The sequence below is a fragment of the Astyanax mexicanus genome, chromosome 21 (assembly GCF_023375975.1).
Source record: "Astyanax mexicanus isolate ESR-SI-001 chromosome 21, AstMex3_surface, whole genome shotgun sequence".
Taxonomy (NCBI): domain Eukaryota; kingdom Metazoa; phylum Chordata; class Actinopteri; order Characiformes; family Acestrorhamphidae; genus Astyanax; species Astyanax mexicanus.
Genome location: NC_064428.1, coordinates 1724635 through 1742851, shown reverse-complemented (window position 1 = coordinate 1742851; position 18217 = coordinate 1724635). Strand labels below are relative to the sequence as shown.

The 18217-nt window shown below is 38.4% G+C and overlaps 1 protein-coding gene across 8 annotated transcripts in view; it reads right to left on the bottom strand.

Moving 5' to 3' along the window:
- The window catches only part of LOC125785700 (centromere-associated protein E-like), a 143603-nt gene that overhangs the window by 114182 nt on the left and 11204 nt on the right, over positions 1 to 18217 (bottom strand). For 5 of the 8 annotated variants that reach the window (XM_049469752.1, XM_049469757.1, XM_049469755.1 and 2 more), the window contains exons 23-44: positions 18033 to 18187; positions 16447 to 16740; positions 15603 to 15824; positions 15323 to 15481; positions 14598 to 14807; positions 13456 to 13665; positions 12498 to 12602; positions 12333 to 12416; positions 7369 to 7662; positions 6879 to 7100; positions 5193 to 5411; positions 4936 to 5088; positions 4729 to 4821; positions 4129 to 4212; positions 3690 to 3806; positions 3415 to 3594; positions 2895 to 3050; positions 2708 to 2788; positions 1883 to 1978; positions 1540 to 1728; positions 1115 to 1330; positions 14 to 220 (exon numbers count right to left, since the gene is read on the bottom strand). In XM_049469752.1, the coding sequence (XP_049325709.1) occupies positions 14 to 220; positions 1115 to 1330; positions 1540 to 1728; positions 1883 to 1978; positions 2708 to 2788; positions 2895 to 3050; positions 3415 to 3594; positions 3690 to 3806; positions 4129 to 4212; positions 4729 to 4821; positions 4936 to 5088; positions 5193 to 5411; positions 6879 to 7100; positions 7369 to 7662; positions 12333 to 12416; positions 12498 to 12602; positions 13456 to 13665; positions 14598 to 14807; positions 15323 to 15481; positions 15603 to 15824; positions 16447 to 16740; positions 18033 to 18187 (3746 nt within the window). The remainder of the gene's footprint in view (positions 1 to 13; positions 221 to 1114; positions 1331 to 1539; positions 1729 to 1882; positions 1979 to 2707; positions 2789 to 2894; positions 3051 to 3414; positions 3595 to 3689; positions 3807 to 4128; positions 4213 to 4728; positions 4822 to 4935; positions 5089 to 5192; positions 5412 to 6878; positions 7101 to 7368; positions 7663 to 12332; positions 12417 to 12497; positions 12603 to 13455; positions 13666 to 14597; positions 14808 to 15322; positions 15482 to 15602; positions 15825 to 16446; positions 16741 to 18032; positions 18188 to 18217) is intronic. The other 3 variants (XM_049469751.1, XM_049469753.1, XM_049469756.1) reach the window with 3 other exon arrangements.

Sequence of the window (18217 nt, the reverse complement as noted above, 5' to 3'; positions counted from 1 at the left end):
CAGTAGGCCTTACTTGATTGAAAGCTTTCTGACGATCAGCCGATGCTGTACGACGAACAAGCTCTCGCTCAAAAAACTGCACCACGGCTGCCTCGTCCGCACGTCTGGCCAGCGCTCTGCTCTGCTCATGGGCACTGATCTGTGCCTGATGTTCCTCAGAGAGAGTGACTGCATGCTTGGCTATACCATCTTCCAGGAACTCCAGAATGCTGTCCATATCCTATCACGGGTGGAGAGAGACATTTTCTTATTGTATCTTGTACGAAGAGACTTTTTACAAATCACAACTGAGATAATATTGACAGCTTTTCATTTTATTAAATCTGTACACTCAAAAAATGTACAAAATTAAACTGTTTATTTTGCTTTACTTTTTTAAATAATTTTCAAACTAATACAAAAAAGCAACTTAAAAATATTTACCAAACACTGAGCATCAAACAAAGACCAACATGCCACTATTTGTAATATTGGATTTATTCAGCTTATTTACAAAAAAAAAAAAAAAAGTGTGTATGGATCTATATGCTGTATACTGTCTATATACTAATCTTACATTTTTGACCATGTTTAAATATCTGTGATATGAGTATTAAACCCTTTTGAAATATTTCAATTTACGCTACTCACAAAATCTGCTACCAATTACATTTTTATTGTTAATATGAATATCGTAATTATACTGTATTGACACAAGCAGGCAAAAGGAAGTGAGTTTGACAGTGTATTGACATATTGGAGGAAACTTGTGGATGAAAGTTGCAGATTGGTCGATTGCTTACCAGCCACACATTAAACAGTGTGACAGTGTAAGCTGCCACAAACACATTTACACAGATAAACTAACCATTCGAATCAATAATAAGGTCTCTGACTGAAGCACAAAACTACACTGAGTGGGGCGAAGCAGGGCAGAGTGTTTTCAGCCAATCAGTGAGGGCCTGAATGAAACTTGCGAAATGCAAGATCAAACAACATGCTTACTTTAATTCAAATAAAATGTTGCCCGGTCAGATCAGAGACAATAAAATCAATGATCATGAAAATTTCTAGTATTATTAAAGGATATTGTAGACAATTCTGAACACTCAAGCAATATGAATACTACACTCACTTGCAGACACTGCTTGCGTTTTCCCAACAACTCCAAAAGTCGCTGGTCCCAAATCTCCTGCAAATCTTCTCGCACCATCTGGACGGAACGTGAGGGAGCTTGAGTTTGCCGGATAAGCACATCTTGCAGTCTTCTCTCCTCAAAGGACGCGACGTCTCGATGGATTTGAGCCATGAAGTGAGCCTTGTGGCGCTGGGCTATTGTCTTTAAGGTCACCTAAAGAGAGGGAGGGTTTGGTTGGTCTGTCAAATTTGTTCAAATTCTTATTATTATCTTCATTTCCTACAATTATGATATAGATCTTTCAGTGAGTGCATTACAGAGGATTACTCTCTATCTTCATGTTTTAAACATGGTGTGTGCAGATCAGCAATCAGGTTTGTGTTAAAAAAAAATAAAATCATGCTAATGATGATGACCCTTACCCCAGTTTTCCCAAGAACGCTGTGAAGCTGATTCGTTTTGGAAGTAAGACTAGAACATACAGCTCTCTGGGACTTTGGAAGGACTGCAACCAGCTGGTGCAACAAGGGCCATTCTTTTCTAATGTCATCTGCAAGAGGATCTACTGGCGTTGGACGATCAATGACTCGCTGAAGCTTCATGAATGCAGCCTTTGTTGGGGAAAACCAAGAAAAAAACAAAACAGAAATAAAGAAGATGCATGCATGCATGAAAACACCAATATCAAAGCTGGAAAACACTGCTTCTCATTACAGTTAACCCAACAGAAAGATTAGATTAATTTAAAAGATCAAATTGAAGTACCTTTAGCTTTTCATTAGAAGTCTCCATCTCAGAAACCAACATTAGCGTTTTTCGTTTGGAGGCAACATCTGTCTGAGCATTAGCTTCTTGAAGAGACTGGGGGAAAAAACAAATGAATAAGGAATAAGTAAAAAAAAAAAACACTTAAAAAAGTTCAACATCAAAAGTTGAGCACCCAAAATTATTTATCCCAAATAATATATGTGTATATATGTGTGTGTATAAATAATAGTAATAATAAAAAATATATAGTTATTATATTAGTTATAATATTTGTAAGTAGTTACAAGGGGAAGGGGCAAAATCCTCCCCCTAAAAATTGGGACAAGACCTTCAAGCAGTTAATACAGATATATAGCAGTGGTGCTGCTGGTTAACTAGTTAACTTTAGGGCATCATTCATCTTCAGAAAGGGGGCAGCAGATGGTGCAGCAATTTATTACTACTGGGCATTCTTTAATTCCTCTGTGATGGGGAGCTAAAATGAGCTTTTATTAACTTTATAATTTTTTCGTTCTTCCTTAAATGCTGCAGCATTTGCCGTCTGTTGCACCATTTAAGGTGGAATAGGAAAGTTATCTAGAAGAGAATGGCCATAAAACATTGAAACTACACTGTGAAACTATGGTAACATAGTTGTAATTTGTGCTGCATCTTGCCAATGATTCTTATAGCCCTGTGTTAGGAGTGTGCCTCTGAAAAATCTCACCGTACCCCAAGCGTAAATACACAAACATGAAACCAAACATTTAAATTTGTTTGGTTCTTGTTTCAGAAAAAATACAATCATATTGGTGCATCAAAAAAAATAAATATAATCCCAACCTGGCTCAAAGTATTGACTTCAGTTTCAAGCTGCAGTTTCTGCTTCTCTAGACCTTGTACTTTCTCCTCAATGTGTGCCAGCTAGGGAAAAAAATAAAAATACTTTAGCCAAACATCACACAAAAAATACCAAAAACTGATTCCGCAACAAATTAAACAAATTCAAGAAATGAGATTTGAAAGTTACCTTCTCCACTTTCTCCTGCAGCTCCTGACTGAGCTGGCTGCGCTCCTCTCTGACCCCATTGAGAACCTCCAGGAGCTGTTCTGCATGCGTCTTTTCATTCAGGAGCTGGTCTTTGATGCCACCAAGACTTTCAAGCTCTTCAGCCAACTGCTGTCTCTGTAGGGGACCACATTTTAAGAAGTGAGAAAGGGTGTCCAACCTTACAAGATGACACAATCTGTGTTTCCAATATTGGAGTAAAATGAATATTATTGGGCAGATATAATCTGCCTTTGCTTGATTGTCCAAGAAAAAAAAAAAAAAGTCTTGTCAAGTACGTAACTTTTGAACGTATGCATCACGCATTGATGCTAAAACCACACCCCCCCCCACACACACACAACCCCACACACACACACACACACACCCCACACACACACCCCCCCCACACACACACACACACCCCCCCCACACACACACACACCACCCCACACACCCCCCCCCACACCCCCACACACACCCCCCAGATAATGCTTCTTACCTTTCCTTCACTCTCCTTAAGCATTTCATCAAGTGTCTCTTTCTCCTTCTCAAGAGAGGTAATGCGTGTCTGAAGACTCTGCAGCTCTGTGTTGAGATCCTGAGTCTCAGAGGATTTCTCTGATAGAAGTTGGTCATTCAGGCCTCGCAGAGACAGAAGATCTTCACTCAACTGGTTTAGCTAAAAGGAAAAATAAAGGAATGAAGCAGTCAGGCACACAGGAATACTAATGAATCAGTGATGAGGTGGCAAAAAACAAACTGAACAGAACTTACCTGTTGTCTGAGTTGAGACTCCTTTTCTGCACTCTGGGTCATTAACTCTGCATTCTCTTTTTGCTGCTGTTTCAGCTCCTCTTTAGTGGAGTGAAGCAGGTCCTGGTAGGTTTTTGACTGAGAAAAAAACAAAACTTTTTTTTAGTTTGCCATCTGAATCTTAGTGACAAGTCATCAGCAGGTCAATTGGAAGGGTTGCATCGAAAGTAAAATGTCTTTAATTTGGTATTTTCTCAAAACCTTCTACCACTGAATTATTTAAATACACAAAAAACATTCTGGTACAATTTACTCCACACCACCAATAAATAGGTTTGCTGGTTTTACAAAAAGTGCCTCAACTCCACACTGGCTGTGATGGGATTAATATTTTTAGTTGGCAAAAATTCAGTGCATCCCCATGAATTCTTCAAAAATGAACAATCACACAAACTTTTACCATTTCGGCTGCTTCCTGAAGATCTTTTCTGAGCACTGTTCTCTCGTTCCTCAAAGACTCCACTTCCTCTTTGAGGACCTGCATCTAAACAACAGTAAAACATTTAAGTCCACCAAGTCCAAAAAGTAACACTCTAATGTGTTATTTACACAAATAACACAGAAACAAACTGCCATGCTGTTTCTAGCACTGTCAGCTCCTATTTGACTAGACGTGTCTGGCTCTGGCAAGGTGGGTGAGGCCCACATAAGTTTTTACTTATGTTTCACTACACAAAGTCCATTTTTCACACCGGATTTCTTCTTTGTAAAGAGCGCAAATAATTTATAAAACAATTTTGGATGATCAAATTGGAATTAGCTGGTTTGTCAAGTGGCCAGTTTTCAAAATTGCTAAATTGTAATTTTGTATGGCCTACATTTCAAATATTCAACCATTATTATATGTTTATATAAATAAAAAACAGAACATTTATTAACAACTCTGGGGGGGGGGGAGAGGTATTTTTGCTACATCAGCAATAAGTGTTAAAAATGGCCAATAATCACTAGCAAAGTCATAAAACAAAAGAGAAGAAGAAAAAAAAAAAAATCAACTGACCTGTTGAAGCTGAGCTTCCTGCGCATCTCCGGGGCTCAGCTGTTCTGAGCCTTGTCGTTTCTGTTGTTTTAACTCGCTCTGGACTTGGATGAGCTAAAAAGAAAATTATTTTAATAAAACTGGCCCTGAACAGCAACATTTACAACACAATGGAGTTAAAATAAATGGAATATTGTTCCAGTCCAGTAGTAAGGTAAACACTCCTACCTCTCGTACTCCTTGCAGCAGTTCCTGAAATTGACCTCCTTCCTCGTTCACATTAAAGGATGAGCCAGAGTCATTGGAAGCGATGCTGCATGAGGCATCCTTCATTAACAAACGGGCTTTATCAGCAGCCTGAAGCTGCTTCAACTCTTGTATCTAAACAGCACAAAGAAAACATCAATCACCTGACTGAATCTGCTTATTTAGCAAAACATGCAAGAAACACAAAATTACTAGTGAAAGTGTTTGTCGTCCCTTACCATTTCATCCTTTTCTTCCAATTCAACCTTAAGCTTGCTCTTTTCCTCTCGGAGCCCCTGCAGCACTTCTAGGAGCTGGTCCCGCTCTTCAGTTAGAGACAGAACATTTGCATGAAGGCTCTCCAGCTCCATGTTAGTCAAGTTGCTTTCAGCCTTTTCTGCCAGAAGACAGTCCTTTTCAGCAGTAACACACTGCATGTCTTCTCTTAGCTGTGTCATCTGCAGTAATGAGAGATTAACAATCTGATTAGTTGCACTTTTGTAATAACTTCACTTGTGCAAATTAAGGACAGTGTTCATTTTGATCAATGATTTAGATTTAGTTTTAGTTCTAGTCTTTTGGCTAAATTGTATGCATGTCTCACATTTTAGTCACAGTTATTAGATTTCGTCCATAGATGACAAAAACTAGACATTTTAGCAGTTTTAGTTAAAGGTCATCTTCCGTCGTTTTTTCTTTCATTTTAAAATGTCTAGTTGTGGTCTCTAGTATGAATGAATGACATGTGAGCCGTTTTTGTAAAAAAAAAGGGCTCAGGTGTCTCTGTATAGCTCTTTTTTAATGGACTGTTTTAGTGGTGTGTCCAAAATGACCGGATTCCAGCTTTGCTCATGAATATTCATACATGCAAACAGCATGCAATTATCTCTCCTCTGATTGGCTAGGAGCACTGCGACGCCCCTCCACCGCTCTGCCGCTCACTGCCTCCCACCTCCTGACTGATCAGCTCCGCCTCTGGGTGTTTCTCGAGCCAAGGTGGGCTGTGGTCTGTGAGTTTCTGCCTACGTAGGCAGAAAGATAATTCAAAATTCACCCGTTTTTCGGAGGGGGGGAGGGGGGATTTCTTTGCTTAGCTCCTGCAGACAATGGGGGCTGCAAAACAGTTTAATGTGCAGGTGTACACATTCAACTCGGAGAGACCTACTGTATTCCACAAAAAACAAGGAAAATCGGATTTTCGCGGAAGGTGAGCTTTAAATATATTTCTAAAATATTTATTTTGTCATGCATCTCTTTATGGTTGTACTATTTTATATTTGAACAGTAGGTTTTGTGATTTATTGCTATTATTTTCTTTTTCAGTATTATGGATTGATCTGCATATTGCAATGTGTCTGCTTATCAAAGTACACAGAAACATCACCCTCACTGAAGCAAAGCTAAGTAAACAAAACTGTAATTCATAAAAACATTTTCTTTTTAAAGTCGCTGGATGTTAATCTACAGATTTCACTACTGAAAACGGTTTATTTTGGAAAAGCACTTCTGTTTATTTACAGTAAGCTTAGATTTCCAGATTTCCACTAAGACTGAGTGCAGCAGCAGCAGCATTAGCACTAGTGGCTTGTTTTAACATGGTAAACGTGCACTCTACAGTCTGATCTACTCACATCTGAACTGCAAAAGAGCTAGCGCTGAGCGGCAAATGCTAATGCTGCTGGAGAACTAAACTGAAACATCTGTTATAATGCTGTTTTTTTTTAGCGGAGTGGCTTTACTTCTCCCTACAACCTGACTGGTAAAATTTATACATAAGGGGCACCAGATAAAAAAATATATATATATATATATATTAAATTAATAAATAAAAATACATGAAATAATTAGAATGTAGGCTCCACTAAACACAGTTTACAGTGCAAAAAAAAAAAAAAAAAAAAAAAAAAAGATCAATTAAATTATACCATGTCATTGCTCTCTTCCAGGTCTCTCTTCAGCTGGTTATGCTCTTCACGGAGAGCCTGAAGAATCTCCTGGAGCTGGCTTCTCTCCTCAGTTATTGATTTAACAGCTTCACGGAGGATCTGCAGCTCCTCGGGATTATGAGGAGCTTCCTGCACCTCCTCAGACAGAAGCTGTTCTCTTTCATGACGAAGAGATTCAAGGGCCTCACCCAACTGCACAGCCTGCACAGAGCACAAATGTATTATAATCTGAATCAGCAGTAAAAACGGAAAAAAAGTCAATAGAAAAGGCTTATCAGTAATGATTAATATCTGATCCATTTTATCTAGAAAAACATAGATGTCTCCCTTTAGCTACAGACTTATTTAATGTCATATTGGATAAGACATTTATTCACCAAGTAATACAAACTTAATATGTAAATGTTAAAAGTAACAAACTGATGTATTGGCCCACATGCAGGTCCATGCATTTTAAAAAGAAACTTACTTTCAGGTTGGCCTCTTCCAGAGAAGTAAGCAATCTGTTCTTTTCCACAGAGAAGTCCTCCAGCTCTGCCTGGGCCTTCGCAAGCTTCTCAGAGTTTTCTGTCTGCTGCTCACTCAGCTGAGCTTCCTTAAGCTGGGAATCTACTAGTTCACTCTCCATTTTGAGAAGATCCTCTCTGGTCTTTTCAATCTCTTCCTTCAGGCTGTTCATTTCTTCACTCAGGGTCGTCTTAGTGGTGAGCAAACAATCCCTCTCGCCTTGCACAGCTTGGAGTGCTGCTGTGAGCTCATCCAACTGCAAATTTACAATCAACAATAGCAAAAGGGTCAACTTTCGCTAAACTGCACGCTATATGCTAAGATTGGCAATTTCACACTATCTGGTGCTTAGCCTTTAATAATATTTTGTGACAAACACCTAAATACAGCCCAATGGTTAAAAAGCATTTTTCCCCACACAAATTCAAGAAATACAGCTTAAAAGACTTATTTGGAAACGTCTGCCGTCTTTGGAGCCTGTCACACACGTACGTCATACGTGACGTAGATGGTAGAAAACAACCCAAGAAGCTGAAGCAGATGAACTGAATGCAACACAGATTATGGCGAGCTGGAGTTGTGCCAGACTCGCAAGATGTCTGGATCTTAAAACTGACTCTTTTCCAACAATTTGTAAAAAGATTAACTAGAGGTGTTTAAGAGCCTCGGTTGTCATAGAAGTAAACAGGATGAGTGCATTAATAAGCCTTGCAAGTTAGCAATATAGCTAACTACACACCGTGCTCCATTTCTAATGTTATTAATTATTATTATTATTATTATTAGGGGTTCGAGCACGTAGTGCTAGAAACCCTATTGTAATTGTTCTGATTATTATTATTATAGTTCTTATTCTTTTTCTGCCATAGAAGTGATCGGGCAGAAGAAACCGTAAGGCCTACAGGGCTGAGACTTGGTCATATGGTAGTACTTCTCACCGCTACTCAGATTCAAAAGATGAGCCCGATCGGCCTCAAGGGGGCGCTATGGCGAAGGTCAACGCGTTTGGCCCCGTAACTCCTACGCCCTGATTGCTAGAGCAAAAATTCTTGCATTATATGATTCCTTGGTTAATGGCAAATCAAAAAGGTCAATAGAACCACTAAGCTCCGCCCACTTAGATTTTTTGCTATTTAGCATATTATGCAAAACCTACTTTTGAGAACTTGTCCTAAACTCATTGACCAATCCTGACATGTTTGGTGTCAAACAACTCAGCAGAGTCCCACCCTCAATAATTATTAAAAAAATCTTGAAATTTGCAAAAAATATGGCCGCCATATGCAAATTAATCTTACCGTGGCACACCCAAATTTACTTTAACAGCTGTAACTTTTGAATGCTTAAACCGACACTAATGCCACTTTAGACCTATGATGCCAACATGATTCTGAGGTAGCATGTCAATCTGTGTAGACATACGCCCCCAGGGGGCGGAGCCAAAGCTAAAAATCTGTTTCTCAGGAACCGTACAAGCTATGAAGCTCTCCTTTGGCATGTATCATCTATGGCCTATGTCCTAATGTTTTACAGAAGGAAAATTTGATATGCAAATTTTTGCGATCGTTATTAGCCAATCAGTTTCCAGCAAGCTTTTGACATGCTAAACAATGACCAATCAGGACGATACTTATACCCTACATGTATCTCAGGGCCTTCTATCATGCATTAAAATATGGCGTTGATTGGCCTCAAGAGGGCGCTATAGCAGAAAATCAGTTATATCTAAAGGTACAAGTGGCCTAGGCTTGGTATTCTTTTTTAGTTGTATACTTTGCTGTAGCCTTTACAACTTTGTAATTACATGTGTTTACCAAAAATGCAAAGATTTTCATCAGTGGCCAAAAGAATAAAAATTGCTCTTTTCGAACTTGTCTTTAAGTCCTTAATCAATCAAAACAAATTTGGTCTTGATGCAATCCTGAGACCCTGTAGGTAAATAATTATCAAAAAAATCTTGACATTTTAACTATTTGAAGCCCATAAACCTTGATCAAACATGTACGTGAAAGCCTTTTCAGAGTTATTTGGCCAAAACTCTGTCAAAGTTTAAAGCATGCCAAAACTGTTGAAGCTACTAATTAACAATGACATTTGAAGCACATGTGCCAAGTATGAGCCAAATAAGTCTTCAGTAGGCTCTACAGTGAAAAAATAACTATTTTCAATTTATTCTATTTATCGCTATTTTCCAACCTAAATGGACAGAAGACAGGAACCTTTCACCCTATCAACACACAAATTTATACACATATATAGACTGATAATCTGATCTTGATTGCAAATTTTCAGCCAAATCGGACATGTTTTGCCTCTACAACGGCTGGAAAACTACAGCGATTTTGTAGGCCTCAAGCCTGTATTATCGCTTTTTTCAAATCTAAATGGACAGAAGTCAGGAACCTTTGAACCTATCGACACAGAAATTGACATACATATATAGACTGATATTGTGATCTTGATTGCAAATTTTGAGCCAAATCAGATATTTTTTGCCTCTAATATGGCCAAAGAGCAACAGCCATTTTGTAGGCCATAAGCCTGTATTATTGCTTTTTTCAAGCCTAAATGGACAGAAGTCAGGAACCTTTGACCCCATCAACACACAAATTCACATACATGTATATACAGACCACTTGATCATGAGTACCAATTTGGAGCTCAATCGGACTTTTCTTCTCTTTTTAATAAATAGAAACACACTGATAGGGAATGTTCTGTCTTTCTTATAGAGTGATAGATTTCCAGCAGGTTATATGTGGTCTCTTGCTGCGCTCTGGTGGTCATTTGGTGAAACAGCTACAGGTGAATTATTCTAAATTAAAGCTCTGCTGAACTTATTTAATCTTTTTTGTCTTGCTTAATTGAACATATTTATCCTTCTTGGTCATGCTGCTCAGCCACCTGGGTCATTCTTATTTATGCTCCACCCACTTAATTTTTTTTTAATTTGCATAATATGCAAAACCTACTTTTGAGATCTTGTCTTTGCCTGACACTAATACCACTTCAGTCCTTTGATCATTACATGATTCTCAGATACCCTGTGAGTTTAAGTAGACATACACCCCCAGGGGGCAGAGCCAATGCTCGATAGCTGTTTCTCTACAACCATACAAGCTATCAAGGTCATCCTTGCCAATTATCATCTATGGCCCATGCACTAATGGTACACCAAATGAAAATTTGATATGGACACTTTTGTGGTCACTATTAGCCAATCACATTCCAGCAAGCTTTTGACAGGCAGAATGTTTATCAGGTCAAAACTTATACACTATATATGGGTTATTTATATGCCCTTTTTATGCCTTGTGTTTTTTGAATTTAAGAACTGAAGTTGTTTCACCAAATGCCCATTGTTCATGATGGTCAGCCGCCTGGGTCATTCTTGTTTATGCTCCACCCACTTAATTTTTTTTTTAATTTGCATAATATGCAAAACCTACTTTTGAGATCTTGTCCTTGGATCCTTGACCAATCATGACATGTTTGGTGTCAAACAGTTCAGCAGAGCTTACTCCTCAATAATTATTAAAAAAATCTTTACATTTATAAACAATATGGCCGCCATATGCAAATGAGTTCTACCATGGTGCAGTAAAATCTCTTTAACACTTATAACTTTTGAATGCTTAACCTGACACTAATACCACTTCAGTCCTTTGATCATTACATGATTCTCAGATACCCTGTCAGTTTAAGTAGACATACACCCCCCCCAGGGGGCGGAGCCAATGCTCGATAGCTGTTTCTCTAGAACCATACAAGCTATCAAGGTCGTCCTTGCCAATTATCATCTATGGCCCATGCAATAATGGTACACCAAATGAAAATTTGATATGGACACTTTTGTGGTCACTATTAGCCAATCACATTCCAGCAAGCTTTTAACAGGCGGAATGTTAATCAGGTCAAAACTTATATACTATATACAGGTTATTTATATGCCCTTTTTATGCCTTGTGTTTTTTCAATTTAAGAACTGAATTTGTTTCACCAAATGCGCACTAGAGTGCAGTAAGACCCCACATAAAACCTGATGAACACTACAGCTCAATTTATCAATGCTTTTCAACTAGTTTACTCACACCACTCATCTAGCATTGCCATTATGGTCTTTATGGTCACGCTGGTCACCCAGCTTGGTCATGCTGGCCATTCTCATTGGTCATTATGGTCCTCCCGGTCATTCAGCTTTGTCCTCATAGTAATGGTGGTCTTCCAGCTTGGTCATACTGGCCAACCACCTTTGCCATGCTGGTCATCCAGTTTGGTCACTATGGTCTTCCAGCTTGGTCAATATGGTCAACAAGTTTGTCATCCAGATTAGTCATGCTGGTAATCTAGCTTGGTCTTCACGGTCATGCTGGTCATCCTCATCCAGTTTGGCGATGCCGATCAACCGGCAACATGTTTTAAGCCTAACTGGCCTCCAGGGGTCTCTTTGCCTGTAACGCTCGAACCCCGTAAATCGCCGCTTGCGGCTATATTTATTATTATTATTATTATTATGTAAAGTCTCCTCCACAATCACTGCAGACTGGTCTTCTTCGTTGATTTGAAAAATATCTTCAGAATCTGAAGAACTACCAAAAAAAATGCAATCCAAGTCTGCCATAGCTAACAGTTTGTTGGAACAGTGAATAGCGCTGCAGATCAGATTATGTGTTTCTGCTGTGTAAATGTAGTCTAAAAGAGATTTTTAGAAGTTTTTATATTTTTGAGCACAAGTTTTTTTTGTTTGTTTGTTTTTTTGCAGTTTTGCCTTTTTCCACCACTGCAGAAATTAAAATAGTAATGAAAAACGCATTGTTTCGTAGAAATTATTTGGTCTATAATAAATATTCTAATCATTTTTTTATCCCTATTTTTAGTGCATCCCTAATTTCAACTCTTTCCTAAAATGTACAGCAATTTCCTCACCTTCTGAGAAATGTCCTGAAGCTCCTTTCTTAGCTGTGCATTTTCTTCTGTGAGATGTTTAGCCTCCTTCTTGAGGTCCTCCATCTAACAACATACCAGAGAACCTGAGGTTACGTTTTGCTCCAAATTAGGACCCAAAAGTTACACTATATGCAAATGACTCACCTGCTGGAGCTGAGGCTCTTTCTCCTCAGTCATGTTACAGGATAAATTAGAAAACTGGTTCTCGGAATCAGCGAGCTGCTCTTTGTTTAACTGGAAGCAGATGATCTGAAAAAGAAACACCCAGTTTGTGACAATTGTTGGAAAACTGTCAGCGACTTACTCTAGATCAGGGGTCGGTAATTACATTCTGGCTGCGGGTCAGATATTTTCTAAGCCATAACGTGGCGGGCCTCCAAAAAAAAAAAATAAATAAATAAATAAATAAATAAATAAATCTGTTTTTGGAAAATAAAGCAGGTAAACCCAAGAAAAAAGGAGAAAATAAAAATAAATAAACACACCACTCCTCACGCGGGATCGAACCCATGTTGTCAGGGTCATGGTCCAATACACTGTCACAGCCCTGGCTAGTGTATTGGGACAGAGCCGGTGGGGATAGAGCCCAAGAACAGGCAGAAAAACAAGAACAGGTGGAAACTAAAGTCACACAGAGGGTGACAGAGAGACAGGGGAGGAATGTAAACTAAAGATCGCCAGAATAGCATTTTATTTTATTTTATTTTGTTTTCATTATTGTTCTTTATAGTTTAAACAACCTCATGGGCCAAATGTTTCATGCTTGCGGGCCACATCTAGCCCGCGGGCCGCCTACTGCCGACCACTGCTCTAGATTATCATTAACCAAATAATTAATCACTTCTGTGTTACAAACCTCAAAATCGGTAATACCTATGGCTATGATTAATTAGAGAATATTTCATCATCTACTAACTGACAAGGTCTAGTCAATGTCCAGTCCTAGGTGAGGGCCTAAAAAAAAATTCTGTAACGTCAAACATTTAGTTACCTCTTATTTAAGAATATTCTCAAATTCCTAAAATGTTGCCAACCTCCACTTTAAACATGATCATAGGAATAAACTATTCATGCAGTTTAAAGAAATATATCCATTTCTTACCATCTCCTCTTTTTCCTCCATTTCCCTCTTCAGCTGGGCTTTCTCCTCTCTCAGCCCCTGCGTAATCTCCTGAAGCTGGTCTCTCTCTTCTGTTAGAGAAGTGATGTGGGTCTGCATCCTCTGCAGCTCTTCGAGGTGAAGAGGCTTCTCAGACGGAACATTGTCTCTCTCTGCATTTACAGACTGGAGCTCCTCCTGTAACTGCTTCATCTAATAAGCAAACATCAGTAGAGTTTAATTATATCAATTATACTAACACACACCCACATTTACAGCTCTGGAAAAAAAAATAGACCACTTCAGTTTCTGAATCAGTTTCTCTGATTTTGCTATTTATAGGTATATGTTTGGCTAAAAAGAACATTTCTGTTGTATTCTATAAACCACAGACAACATTTCTTCCAAATTCCAAATAAAAATATTGTAATTTAGAGCATTTATTTGCAGAAAATGATGCAAAAGATGCAGAGCATTCAGATATCTCAAATAATGCGAAGAAAACAAGTTCATATTCATACAGTTTAAGTGAGTTCAGAAATAAATATTTGGTGGAATAACCCTGGTTTTTAATCACAGTTTTCATGCATCTTGGCATGTTCTCCTCCACCAGTCTTACACACTGCTTTTGGATAACTTTATGCCACTCCTGGTGCAAAAAAATGTAAGCAGTTCAGTTTGGTTTGATGGCTTGTGATCATCCATCTTCCTCTTGTTTATATTCCAGAGGTTTTCAATTTGGTACAAGCAAAGAAACTCATTTTTAAGTGGTTTTATTTTTTTCAGAGCTGTATATCAACACCCACATACACTTTACTGCAGTTGCTGCTAAAACTGTTTATAATGAACTCAGTGACTCGAGTCAAAATATTTTGAGTTTATGGTAGCATTCACAAACACCTCTTGTATACACAGTATTTCTGACATGAGTGGAACGCAGCAATTGTTATTAATAAATAAGCTTTTCATTAAAAACCATGTGTAAACAGGATTGGTGGTACTGGAACTAATCACATCGTGTAACTAGCATGTGGATTGTAACTTATAATTAATATTTTTTTGGTACTAGAACTGACATTAGGGAAAAGACATCGAAGCTCCCAAAATCCAATAGCACTTGTATGCAAGTTGCTCCAATTTCTTACCATCCCCTCTTTTTCTTCCATTTCCCTCTTCAGCTGGGTCTTCTCCTCTCTCAGCCCCTGCGTAATCTCCTGAAGCTGGTCTCTCTCTTCTGTTAGAGAAGTGATGTGGGTCTGCATCCTCTGCAGCTCTTCTAGGTGAAGAGGCTTCTCAGACAGAACATTGTCTCTCTCTGCATTTACAGACTGGAGCTCTTCCTGTAACTGCTTCATCTAATAAGCAGAAATCAGTGGAGTTTATGATCAATGTTCCTGCATCTCAACACCAGAAATGGTTCAAGAACAGAGAAACTTTGGCAGGATTTAGTAGGAAAACATAAAATGCCATGTGAAAAATGTAATAAAAAAAAATTAATAAAAATTACCACAGTTGCTGACATGCCCCAACCTGTAAAGTCAGTGTCTATGACAGTTTACACACTGGTAAAACAAGCTTGTAGTGCACATGCACTCATTTCAATAACACAATATTTCTGGGAAGTATATATGTACATATGTAGTACATATGGAAGTATTCATTTCATATGGTCTGTATCCTCTACAATTTAACCACATGAATTTACACTTAATAGATATTCAAACCAGGAAACAATTTCTGTGTGGAGTGGAATATGTTGTAAAAAAACATGTCTCTTGTATTCACATTTGTTTTTTTGTTTGGCTTGGCCACATAAAAAAAGTGAACAGGTGTAAACAGAATTATAGTGATTTACTAAACATGAAAGTACCTGATTTTGCAGCTCCTCAATAAGCTTGCTCTCACTGCCATCTGAATTTGAGAGTTTGGACCCTAACTCAGCGATCTGAGCTTCCAGCTGTAGTATCCTGTCTTCCTGCGCTTTGCTCTTTTCTAGAGATGTCCTCAGCTCTTCTTGGTTTTCAATCATCTGTAAAACAAACACATTTAAAATCATTAAACACAATACAACACATTTCAGGCAGAAGTATAGTTCATCAAAAGGTACTACTTGGTTATTTAAGAGTTATTCTTTATACTACACCACATACCATCTCCACATTTTCCTCCATGTCAATTTTAAGTTGGTCTCGTTCCTCTTTAAGAGTCTGGAGCTTCTCCTGGAGCTGGTCTCTTTCTTCAGTTGTTGAGTCCATAACCAAGCGAAGACTCTCCAGTTCCTTTTGGTAAGTCTGCATGTCTTCAGCTTGCTTAGACAGAAATCCATCTCTTTCACCGTGAAGAGATTCAAGTTCTTCAGACAACTGTGTGGCCTACAGGAAGACCAAAGCACATTTGATAAGGAATGAGAATAAGAAACATGTTCAGTCTTTGCCCTGTTCACACTCGATATTAACATTCCTTCTGAATGATCTGATCACATATTATTGACAAAGACAACACAGTTCACACTTGCCTTTTTGCTGGAAGAAGAACTGGTAAGGTTAAGAGTGTTTAAGTCTTCATTAGCCCAAATCAAGATGAAGCACATAGTTTTGCTGGTGCACCAGCCAGGAGTATCTCCTTTATCCGCTATCTTATCATAGCATGCTCAGCTAACTTGTCCGGACAGTGTGGTCTTGCGGTCCAGCCATGTGTTCATTCATTATTAAGCCAACCCCTACTTTATTACTGTACTAATTATTTAAATTGTCTTTGAACTGGTAATTTGACCCTTGGTTTCACATATTTTGGCAGGCAGTTCTTTCAAAAGTTGTTGCGTGAACAAACTTGCATGTATAAGGACTTGTGTATTGTAAGTATTTTGATATGGGCAGTAATGGGGTTATTTTCACCCACAAGATGATCTAATTAACCAATCTCATTCACATCTGAACTTTGGGCTGGTCACAAAGTCTTTGGATATTTAAGATACAAATAAAGAAAGAACCCCACCTTCTGGCTTGCTTCTTCCAGGGCACTGACAAGACTACTGTTTTCCTTTGATTGGTGTTCCCTCTCTGCCTGAATCACAGCAAGCTGCTCCAAGGTTTCTTTGTTCTGCTGGCTCAGCTCAGCATCCTTAAGCTCTACATCAGCTAAAACAGCCCCCAATTTCACAATTCCCTCCTGTGCCTTTTCTGCCTCTTCTTTAAGCCTCTGAATTTCTTCAGTGGCTGTGGCCTGAGCAGATACAAGGCTGTCTCTCTCCTCCTGCACAGAGCAGAGTTCCCCATTGAGCTCAGACACCTAGAAAAGAAAAATACACAAAATTCAAATGTTGAAAAGAATTATCTGAAAGATGTAGGCTCCTTTCACATAAACATTACAGTTTTGCGCAAATACAATAAAATTCAACATAGGCTTAGAGCCACATTAAAACACGTTCTAACAGAAGAGGAATTAAACAAATATATCTCACAAATATAACAAATCAATTTAGTAAAAATCTTAGCGATCACAAATAGCAAATCAACTTTGTATTAAAACAGCTTGTCATTAGTATTTAGGGCTTTATTATGGGGTTAGCAGTACACACTGCAAAGTGCAAAATGTGGTATTAAAAGCTGTAATCCTGAAAGCTTTTATACTGGTGGAACAGACACTAATGTGTTAGTTGGGACGCAATCGTAACAGTCTGGATAGAATTCTAACCAGCGAAGAGGAATCAAAATGAGGGCCCATTTGATTAAAAGGACAAGTACCTCAGTCTTCACTGATTAACAAGGAGCTTCTTTACTGAACTTTAATACATACAGGAGCACAGCTAACATTTCTGGATGTCCCTCCAGCATCAAGGATTACATTGCTCTTATATTGATTAGTGATGTTTTCCCGGAAAATCTTACAGCACTTCATGCTTCCCTCTGCTGACAACTTTTATGAAGATGCAGATTTCATTTTCCAGCAGGATTTGGCACACTGCCCACACTACTTAAAGTACCAATTGGTCTAATTTTCTAAGACACTGATTTTTGGGTATTCATTAGCTCCAAGTTCTAATTAACAATAAAGGAAATAAACGCTTAAAATAGACTACTGTGTGTAATACATATATATCTCCACATCAGTTTTACACTTTGAACTGAATTACTGAAAAAAAGTTTCAATGATACTTTAATTTTTGGAGATGCACTAACATTCTGGTAAGTGTTTAATCAATGTCTGTTCCTAAATACCCCAGTAACTGAGACATGACAGAAAACTGCTTAGCACTACTATTTATGCTTCTACATTAACCAACATGAAAGTGTGGAAAAAAAGGTCAGTGTTAGCTGGGTAGCTAAGACGTGCAAAGCAAATAGCCTAGAACAATGTCACTTAATTTTATATTCAATGTCATCTGCATCTTTACATTCCCTCTGTAGATTATGTATTTGGCTACTTCAGTGTTCTCCTAATCTAAACTAATAACCAAGCTAGAATTGTGCACAGGTGTTTGAGATTACTAGTGAACAAGTCCCTGATTCAGTCCTCAAAATAGCGGCATGTGTGTAATGAGGTCATTTGTAATGCTAAAATATAAAATATATGTTTCTCACTTGTCTTGACAAATCCTCCACTTGGGCAGGAAGAAACTCTAGAGCCTTCATCCCCTCTACTTGATGTTGCAGAGCTTGTGCACTCTCCTGGCTCTTCTCAAGCTCCTTCCTTATGTCTGCAACTGTTCTCTCCAATGTGACGCTATCCAAAACATCTAGAAAAGTAATTGGATGGGGGAAAAAAA